An 11,343-nucleotide genomic window follows, 5' to 3' on the forward strand; every position below is an offset into this window, starting at 1 on the left:
AGTTTTGGTAACTGTTGGTTTTTTTATTAACCACTTGCCGTCTGCTCGCTAGAGCTGTACTGCGGCAAAGTGGCTCTTATAGGTCTGACGACGTAGACATACGTCGGCAGACACTACCCCTTCTCGGCAGCGCGTGCGCGCCGCCGGAGGCTCGCTGCCGCTGTATTCAGTCAGGGGAGGAGCAGCGGCAATCGCTGCTGCTCTTCCCCGATCGTCTGGGATCTAGTGTGGAGATCCGCCTGCTTGTGTAAACACAAGCGGGCGGATCTCCTAAGTGACAGGCAGTAGCTGAACATGCGATCTGTCCCTGTGTCACTCAGTCACCTCCCCCCACACACGTCAGTAAGCACCAGGCATACATTAACCCCTCCCTCTCCAATAAATGTAACCCCTTCCTTGCCAGTGTCATTTTTACAGTAACAGTGCATATTTATAGCACTGATTACTGTAGTAATGTCACTGGTAACCCCAAAAGTGTCAAAAATGTCAGTCAAGAGTCCGATCTGTCCGCCGCAATGTCGCAGTCCCGCAAAAAAAAAACACAGATCGCCGCCATTACTCGTTAAAAAATAAACCACCAAAAACGACAGAAATCTTTCCCTTAGTTAGTAAATGCAATAACTTTTGCGCAAACCAATCAAAATACGCTTATTGCAATTTTTTTTACCAAAAATATGTAGCAGAAAACAAATTGGCCTAAAATGTTAAAAAAATTTGATTTTTACATTTTTTTGGGGGGAATTTCATATAAAAAATGTGAAAAATATTGTTATTTTTTCAGAATTGTCGCTGTTTTTTTGTTTATAGCACAAAAAGTAAAAATCACACAGGTGATCAAATACCACCAAAAGAAAGCTCTGTTTGTGGGAAAAATAGGACGTAAATTTCGTTTGGGTACGGCGTTGTATGACCGCGCAATTGTCAGTTAAAGTTGCACAGTGCCGAATTGCAAAAAGTGGCCCAGACGTAAGACAGCAAAATCCTCCGGTGGTAAAGTGGTTAATCATCAGACAAATATAACCAAGCACAGTTTTTTACATTAACTTTGTTTAACTTTTTGGTCCCAGTTGAGACAGGCAGAACTATGGAAAAAACAAATAATTGTGCCTTGATCAAATGTGCAATCTATTACATATAAAGTTGATAAGGTGAAGGGTCTGGAGGAGGACCAGAGGAGGGCCAGTGTCTGCTGAATGCTGAAACCAGGGGAGGCTGAGACGAAGGGGTGCAGCAGCTGCACAGCGAGGCGCAGGATCTGTACGAGGAGTTCTGTCTTCCTTTCTGCTACCTTATGTTAAGATGGGGGGGGGCAGAGACAAGCCTCTCCATGGCTACAGATGCACAGGTCTTGATGGAGGAGTTCTGTCTTCCTCGCTGCTGCTTAGCCTCACACTGACCCTTCCTGTACCCATAGCCCTAGCATTTACACTCACACTGGCCCTTGCTGTAACCATAGCCCTAGTATTTACTCCCACACTGACCTTTCCTGTAAACCTATCCTTAGTTGTGCTTAGTTATACATGTTGTGAGAATTTATATAGTTGATTTTCATAAGCCATTGTTATTTGACTTCTATATATTTGGTGATTATAGTACCATCTTGTGGTTATTTCAGTTGTTGCACTTGCTTTTTGTCTATCCTTTCTGTGTTCCCTCCCACCTTTGAAGTACTTCCTCTTCCTGCTTATTTATGATTTTGTGTGCATAGGGATGGCCACATCTGTGTAGGCCTTCATATAATCTGCTTGCATGCAGGAACACATTACCATGTTTTGACCTGCAGATACCATCTTTAATCATCTGCCACATTTTGTTGTCTGTTATAACTACTGCTTGCAATAAAACCTATGTGGTTGGTGAGTTCAGCCATCTGATAATGATTGTCCACAGTGATTGCATCTGCTTATACAGGCCAGGAATAGGTCTCAGCAAGGGATAAGTCACTATTACAACAATTGGAGTCAGAATATTAGTATTTACCCTCACGCTGATTCTTCCTGTAACCCTATCCCCAGTACTCACCCCAACCCTCCCTGTAACTCTAGCCCTTGTATTTACCCGCACACTGACCCTCCCTCCAACCTTACTATAGTATTCACACTCACACTGAATCTCCCTCTAAACCTTGTACTCATCCTCACACCGACCCTCCCTGTAACACTATCCCCTAGTGCTCACCCTCACTGACCATCTTCAAAACCACAACTCTAGCACTCACCCCAACGGTATTACTCTCTGTAACCCTAACCCTTCCTGTAACCATAACCTTAGTATTCACAACCACACTGACCTTTTCTGTAAACCTATCCATAGTATTTAACCTCACACTCACCACTACTGTAACCCTATCCCTAATACTCACCCTTATAGTGACCCTCCCTGTAACCCTATCCCTATTCTTCACCCTCACACTGACATCTCCTGTAACCTTAACCCTAGTACTCACTCTGACTATCGTTGAAACCCTATCCCTAGTACTCACTGTAACACTATTCCTCTCTGTAACCCTAACCCTATCACTCACACTGACCCTCCCTGTAACCCTAACCCTAGGACTCACTCTTACACTGACCCTTCCTGTAACCCTATTACTCACCCTAACAGTGTTCCTCTCTGTAACCCTAAACCTAGTACTCACTCTCACACTGACATCCACTGATAACCAAACCCTTTTTTTATGTTTTTGCCACAGGTTTCTGGAAAATTACAATTTGATTTTTTTTTTAACACAAAGTTTTAACTAGATGATATATTGCTCACACATGCCATGGGTATATGTGGAATTGCACCCCAAAATAAATTCTGCTGCTTCTCCTGAGTATGGGGATAACACATGTGATATGAGCGACTTTTTGGCAGGCTAGCCTCATACAGGACCCCAAAACCAATCACCACCTTCAGGCCTTTTAAGGGGGTTAAGTTGCTAATTTCACTTCCCCACTTCCCATCAGTTTCGGAGGCTTTGAAACGCCAAGACTGCACAAAACCCCCTTGTGACATAAAAATGAAATATTCAATGTGCTCAACATGCCACTCAGCAAGTTCCTTGAGGTTTCTATTTTCGAAAAAGGGGTAATTTGGGGGGGGGGGGGTTATACTACCCTGCCACTCCATCACTCCAAGAAATGAGACAGGCAGTCAGAAAGTAAAAGCTGCATAAATTCCAGTATATATACACACCATAGTTTGTAGACACTATAACCTTTGCGCAAACCAATAAATGCTTATTGAGATTTTTTTTACTAAAGACATGAAGCTGAATACATTTTGGCCTAAATGTATGACAAAAATTCAGTTTATTGGATATTTTTTAAAACAAAAAGTAGAAAATATAATTTCTTTCTTACATTTTCGGTCCTCCCTCATCTATATCACAAAAAATCCCAGTGGTGATCAAATACCAACAAAAGAAAGCTCCACCCGTGGGAAAAAAGGACACAAACTTTTCTTGGGCACAGCGCCGCACAACCGCGCAACTACCAGCCAAAATAGCGCAGCGCCAAACTGCAAAAAATGCTCTGGTCAGGAAAGGGGCGAACCCCCCCCCGGAGCTGAAGTGGTCAAGCTACACACAGCTGTTAGAAGAGAATGTCAGGAAAATACCCAAAGGCAGCCCTTAGATGATTAAAATTTCTTTCCTGCAATCGGAGGCCGCAGGAAAGAAATTCACACAATTCCCCCACCAACACAGACAGTGTTGACAAGGGAATCCCTCCTCTAAAACAATTGTCTGCTTGGGGCAGAGGAGGGTGGGGGAAGCTGTCCCCGCAGGGAGAAGACAGTGATTATCGCTAGTGGCTATAGCAGCCACCAGCGATAATCGGAAGCAAATCCAGCAGGCTGATTGTACCCAAGCTTTTTTTTTTTTTTTTAATTTATATTTTATTCAATTTCCATATACATTTTTATAAAATCAGGTAAATTAAAACAATAACACTCAAACATTTGCCACCTTTTCAAATACATGAATTCCCATTTCTCCCCTCCCAACCCTCCATCCCCCCACTCTTGTGCCTAGATCTCCACTTTCTCTTTCCCACCACCCTCCTCTATCTACCTATTTCTTACAAATCTCTGCATATTTACTAACTTTTCTTTTTAAGACGCCCAGCCTTCCCAGGTATCAAAGAATCTTTCTGACATTTCCTCCTCCTTACTACTCAAGTACTCCATGTTGTATATATAGTCCACTCTCTTAAACCATTCCCATATTGTAGGTCTTTCCAGGTTTAGCCATTTTTTTGGAATTACTCCTTTTGCTGCATTTAAGAGGTATGGCATTAATGTACACTTATACTGTTTTTTGGTTTTGTTTGTGTTATGAAATAAACAAGACCACAGGTCTTCAGAAATTCTTATGCCCATGATCAAATCCAAAATTTGCCTTACTTCTTGCCAGTAATGTTGCATTTTTGGGCAGTCCCACCATATGTGGGTCATGGTACCCTTCATATTATAGCCTCTCCAACAAAATGGAGATCTCTCTGGGTGAAATTTTTGTGCCCTAACCAGTGTCATGTACCATCCTGCGAGGCACTTAAAGTTAATTTTATTTACTTGTTGTTCTGTTAGATGTGTTCTCAATTACCTTTCCCAAATTAGAATGAATGGGGGTATTTTTGGCTCCCCTAGTCCCCTAGGTATCTTGTATATACGAGCTATACAGTGTCTCACGGGCCATTCTAGATCACATAACTCTTCCATTTGGTTTAACTCTTTTCCCGATCTTATGGGCTGAGGCAATGATGACACAAAATGCTTTAGCTGCAAATACCTCCATTCGTTCAATCTCTTGGTTCCACCACTGTGTTTTAACTCTTCAACATATCTTTCCATTCTTTATAATATCTTTTAATTGCTTATCCTTAATTCAATCTCCAGCTTCTGCACCTTTACCCAGTAAAAAAAAATTTGTGTTCGATAAAAAAAATGTAAGGTGAATTGTGTGCCCACTTTACTGACCTAAGTATTTTATCCCATATCCTAAATACAATTCTAGTTAATTCTAGTTAATTCATACGGTATGTATTTTCACCCAACATTCTGTACTTGTTATGTGTAATCCAAATATTCCTTTTTAATTGTGTATTGCTTAGTATTCACTCTCACACTTACCCTCCTGTAATCCTAACCCTACTACTCATCCTACCAGTGTTCCTCTCGGTAACCCTAAACCTAGTACTCACTCTCACACTGACATCCTCTGTTAACCAAACCCTTGTACTCACCCTCACAACTACTCTCCCTGAAACCATAACCCTAGCACTCACCTTTACCCTTCCTGTTACCCTATCTATAGTACTCACACTTACATCTACCCTCCCTGTAACCCCATCCCTAGCACTCACCCTCAAACTGACCTTTACTTTAACTCTAACACTCACCCTTCCATGTAACCTAACCCAGGTACTCACATTTCCCTATCCCATTAATCTAAACTTAGTACTCACCTAACCTATGTTGCTACTCTAATTCTTGTATTTCACTCCCATGCTGACTCTTACTTTATCCCTTGCTGTAGTATTCACCCTCACACTCACCCTTCCTGTAACCTTAACCCTAGTTCTCACCCTGACCCTTCCTGTAACTTTAACTCTAGTTCTCACCCTGACCCTTTTTGTAATATCTACCTTTAGCACTCACTCTTCCCCCTCCTATGTAACCACTAACCCTTGTATCCATACTAACCCACCCTAATAAGGTGGTGGTAACCCTAAAACTCACTCTCACACTGACCCTTCCTTTAACCCCTAGCCCAACACTCACTCACATTATTACTCTCCTTGTTAACCTAACCTACACCATGCCTAATATAAAACGTAATCCCTCGCTTTGCATACAGTGCATCTGGAAAGTATTCACAGCGCTTCATTTTTTTCCACATTTTGTTATGTTACAGCCTTATTCCAAAATGGATTCAATTAATAATTTTCCTCAAAATTCTACAAACATAACCCCATAATAACAATGTGAAAGAAGTTTTTTTTTTTAAAATCTTTGCAAATCATGTAAAAATAAAAAACAAAAAAATCACATGTACATAAGTATTCACAACATTTGCCATGATGCTCAAAATTGAGCTCATGTGCATCCTGTTTCTACAGATCATCCTTCAGATGTTTCTACAACTTGATTGGACTCCACCTGTGGTAAATGCAGTTGCTGGGACATGATCTAGAAAGGCAAAAACCTGTCTATATAAGGTCCCACAGTAAACAGAGCATGTCAGAGCACAAATCAAGCCATGAAGTCCAAGGAATTGTCTGTAGACCTCCGAGACAGAATTGTATCAAGGCACAGATCTGGGGAAGGGTACAGAAAAATTTATGCTGCATTGAAGGTTCCAGTGAGCACAATGGCCTCCATCATCTATATATGGAAAAAGTTTGGAACCTCCAGGACTCTTCCTAGAGCGGGCCACCCAGCCAAACTGAGTGATCAGGGGAGAGGGGCCTTAGTCAGGGAGGTGACCAAGAACCTGATGGCCACTGTGACAGAGCTCCAGCATTTCTCTGTGAAGAGAGGAGAACCTTCTAGAAGAACAACCATCTCTGCAGCACTCCACCAATCAGGCCTGTAGAGTGGCCAGACAGAAGCCACTCCTTAGTAAAAGGCACATGACAGCCCACCTGGAGTTTGCTAAAAGGCACCTGAAGGACTCTCAAGCCATGAGAAACAAAATTCTCTGGTCTGATGAAGCAAAGGTTGAACTCTTTGGCCTGAATGGCAAGCGTCATGTCTGGAAGAAACCAAGCACCACTCATCACCTGGCCAATACCCCTACAGTGAAGCATGGTGGTGGCAGCATCATGCTGTGGGGATGTTTTTCAGTGGCAGGAACTGGTAAACTAGTCAGGATTGAGGGACAGATGAATTCAGCAATGTACAGTGATATCCTTGAGGAAAACCTGCTCTAAAGCGCTCTGGACATCAGACAGGGGCGAAGGTTCATCTTCTAACCTTACAACGACCCTAAGCACACAGCCAAGATAACAAAGGAGTGGCTACGGGGACAACTCTGTGAATGGCCCTGAGTGATCCAGCCAGAGCCCAGATTTGAACCAATTGAACATCAAATGGCTTTGCACCGACGCTCCCCATCCATCCTGATGGAGATTGAGAGTTCCTGCAAAAAAGAATGGGAGAAACTGCCCAAAAATAGGTGTGCCAAGCTTGTAGCATCGTACCTAAAAAAAACTTGAAGCTGTAATTGGTGCCAAAGGTGCTTCAACAAAGTATTGAGCAAAGACTGCAAATACTTATGTACATGGAATTTTGTTTGTTTTTTATTTTTAATAAATTTGCAAAGCTTTCAAACAAACTTCTTTCACGTTGTCATTATGGTGTATCGTTTGTAGAATCTTGAGGAAAATAATGAATTTAGACCCCATTCAGACTAGCGCGACTTGTCAGGCGACTTGTCAGCCTGACAAGTCGCACTCGGTCGCTCGCCATTGATTAGCACAGGACCCGTTCTAATAGGAGCGACACAAGTCGCTCCGACTTAGAAAAAGGGTCCTGTACTACTTTGGGGCGACCTGGGAGCGACTTGCATTGACTTCCATTAGGTGAAGTCCCTGCAAGTCGCGCCGAAGTCGCGGTGCACACTTCACAGGTCGCCCCTCGAAGTCGGATCGCCTCAGTGTGAACCGGCTCTTAATCCATTTTGGACAAAGACTGTAACATAACAAAATGTGGAAAAAGTGAAGCACTGTGAATACTTTCCGTATGTACTGTACTCGCCTCGACTCCTGAACTAAGATCCTGCATTGAAAGATACCAAATTCAGGATTCCGACACTGGAATCTACTGTTTCACACATAATATATAAATGTGTCATGATGGGATCATGAAAGTACCATGGTCCTTGAGGTATTTGGTACCTTGGGAACTATTTGGCCATGACACATACACAAGTAATTAAACTGAATGGTGTAGGAAGCTAAATTCTCACTGCCTCCCCACCATGCTATGTCATCATTACTTTAACAGCATTCATTGCCCCAGCCTGCGGATTGCCTGCATGAGGTCCTACTAGCTAACATTGCTAAAACCCAGTCACTCAGCAGCACGCCTGTCTTCCACGGATTATGATGATTGCGATGATTGCACTTCTTTCTCTGGCTAAGTCACTGCTCCGCTGCCTTCTCTCGCTCGTTTAAAGGACGTAGGTCTGTCACAGAGAAACACGACATTGCACAAGAGATTAACATCCGAATGCCCAAGTATGTACGCCCAGCTTTTGACATTACAAGGTGCATTCTTTCTATCCCAGCTCACTGATGCACCTTTAACAACAAACAGCAAGTTGTGCTCTGTGACTGTAATTTTCACGGTCTCGCCACTGCATGGGGAGCTTCCAAATTAAAAGCATTCTTGCTATAGTCACTCCTTAAGCCTCCAGGTATTGTCTGCGCTAGAATCATCCCTGATTAACCCCTTCTGCTTCGAAGGCTTTGCAGCAAAACAGTAGCACACTGGATTGTCTCTGCCTAACAAATGCTCAGCCAGTGTAAAGTGTGACCAGTCAGCACCCAGCTTTCAACGTTCTGTCTTCTCTCAGCTTATAAAAGGCGAAATCTGATTGGTTGCTACTGGTTCCAGCGTTTAGTGCACCATCATTTCTCTCCGGACTGCCTTAATAAACAAGCCTGATCTTATAGCTCATAGCCTAAAGCTCTATAGCTCTGTGCACCTGCTCCCTTCCAGAACTAGTTTAGGACAGCCGAAGCAGGACTTTAGTCTATTCATGTTGCTTTGTGATCAGTTCAATTAGACTTTTAAATGGGTTCCAAGAAAAAAGCCATTTACCTTGTCCAGACAGTTGACTTTTTCCGTGGGATAGACGACCCTGCCACAGCGGGCACATTGCGGGTTCATTTTCCCAGAGTCCTCAGGGTAGCTGGCACAGAGCAATACTGTATGAAAAAAAAGAGGATTAAAAAGAAGATCCCAGCTTCCTCTAGGCGAAGGGAATGTGTTACAGTATCCAAAGGCACAGGCAGCTGTCAGGGAGCAGGCTGAGCTCTGATCAGCTGTACAGAGAATACATCACACTGCAGTCCCAAGGCAGATGTGCGTGTGTGTGTGTATGAGTGTGTGTGTGTGAGTGCGTGTGTATGTATGCAACTGCCTCCCCTTAGCCCGCCCTGCCTGCTTTTTTTTTCCTCTTTTTTTCTTTGATGCTTTATTGAAATGTACAAATGAAACAATTTAAGCAAGATAATATAGAACGTCACTAAGTAAATATTTTTTTGGGTACTTTCTTTCCTGCTTAAAAAGAATCATTTTACATCATTTAAAAAAAAGGAAATGTTTGTTTTAATTAAAGTGACACTAAACTCTGGTTTTAAAAAATCTAATAAATTATGTATTCCTAGCTTTATAAATACATTAAAACCTTGCATTGAGAGTAACTTGGTCTGAGAGCGTTTCCAAGAAAAGCAAAATTTTTTTTATAAATTTTAACTTGATAAAAGAGCAATGTCTTGATATGCAAGTAGCGTCATGTCACAACTGAGTATAAAAGAGAAGAGAGGCGCCTCTAAGTGTAGCAATATGGTTACATTTAAGCAGGGCTTTTTATCTCAGAAAATAGGTGCAGGAACTCAACCACAACCCTCCAACCCCCCCCCCCCCCCCATACACCCCCACCAAACTGCATTAAATGGTGTAGTCAAAGAGTTCTGAGTTGGGGGTGCGCTATGTGCAGAGTTCGGGGGTGTGCTACATACATTGTGCAGAGTTCAGGGTTACTCTGCATACAGAGTGCAGCGTTCAGGGGTGCATTTTGCCTTCTTCCACGGCTGTTTACCTCTGCATCCCCTATCCACATCTCACTTTCACCCCTCTTCAGCTCTGACTTCTTCATGCAATCCCCCCTTCCACTGCCCCATCTTCTCTCTCCCTCCTTAGAAGCTCCACCATCTTCCATGTCTTACTTGTGTTGGTGTATTAAGCTGAAGCACCCAGCTGTAGGAGGCTCTGCCTCTCTCACTTGCAGGAAGATCATTCAGGTAGGATTTTGGAATCTGCACTGCACCCCAGGCCCCATTCATATCCCTTTTCCCCATCCTGCACGCTGTAGGAGCTGTTCAGGAGATCAGATCTGTGGGAGCAATTGGGAGACAAGCTGTCACTGATAAACACAGAAGCTGGACCTCTGTGTTTACAAGTGGTAGTGGTTAGCAGAAAGCAGATGGCCAGAGCCAGAGGTGGTGGAACTGAGTTCCACCAAGTTCCAGCTGAAAAAATGCCCTTCATTTAATGATGGTACAACATTCAGCAACTCACATGGTTGATGATTAAAACAGGCACGTCTAAGTATGCTATAGGCTGGGTGTTCAGTGTGCCCCTGTGCCTGTAAGAAGGGGTGGGCTCCCTTCAGGTTTATCTGCCCTACACCTGTCCATTTAAATGCATGTGCTTCCATTGTTGGAGACTCACAGATATTAGAGTTAGGACCACAGAAAATGGGGTGCCTTGTCGGGGCTCTGTGACTTACGTATGTATTTGCAAATATGTGCAACTAAACCCCTGTTTTAACGCATACTGTTGGACAGGTCAATTCAGTTGGTCGCAGACTGGTCAGTGAGGAGAGCTTTGAATTTCGTTATGTCTTGTCATATGGGTTGCCTTTCCAATGCTCCTTGGTGCAGAGACCAGTTACAGGTGAGGGCAGTAACTACTTGTTTGTGCTAAGTATGCAGGCATCCGGGGTAAAGCTGTCCATATAGACCAGGGATCTCCAAACTATGGCCCTCCAGCTGTTGCGGAACTACACGTCCCATGAGGCATAGTAAAACTCTGACATTCATGGACATGACTTGGCTTGATGGAAATTGCAGTTCCTGAACAACTGAAGGGCCATAGTTTGGAGACCCCTGACATAGACCAAACTCCGCACCGCCATCGATGTCATCCCTTCCACTCTGCGCTCCATGAGCGCTTCACGCCTCACTTTCAGATCGCTCTACTGCAGGATAGTCTTCCTGCGTAATGATTGTAGACTGATGGTGGTGAGAGTCGGCGGTGAGGAGGATGGTCAATGTGGACAGCTTTAACCCGGATGCCTGCATTCTTGGACGTGCCTCTTTTAACCATCAACCATGTGAGTAGCTAAATGTTGTACCTTCATTAGATGTAACCATATTGTTACACTTAGAGGCGCCTCTTTTCTCTTTTATACTCTGTAGCTCCTGCTGGATTTTGCTTTGAATCCCCTTGTGGAAGCTGCCATGGATGGGCATTTTATGGTTACACAATCACATTACTATAATCTTCTATATGGACTATAAATTGAAGGACTTGTAAAAATTTGGTTGTGGAACGAATTCTGAGTTT

At 43.3% G+C, this 11,343-nt stretch overlaps 1 protein-coding gene across 2 annotated transcripts in view; it reads right to left on the reverse strand.

Annotated features, from left to right (window-relative positions):
- Positions 1-9,113, reverse strand: part of LOC309555747 (LIM zinc-binding domain-containing Nebulette) — a 328,664-nt gene extending 319,551 nt beyond the window's left edge. For both annotated transcript variants that reach the window (XM_082257832.1, XM_082257833.1), the window contains exon 1: positions 8,812-9,113. In XM_082257832.1, coding sequence (XP_082113958.1) covers positions 8,812-8,880 — 69 coding nt within the window. In that variant the 5' untranslated portion in view covers positions 8,881-9,113. The remainder of the gene's footprint in view (positions 1-8,811) is intronic.
- Between the last annotated feature and the right edge of the window lie 2,230 nt (positions 9,114-11,343).

Source organism: Pelophylax lessonae (genome assembly GCF_965119305.1).
Source record: "Pelophylax lessonae genome assembly, chromosome: 5".
NCBI lineage: Eukaryota > Metazoa > Chordata > Amphibia > Anura > Ranidae > Pelophylax > Pelophylax lessonae.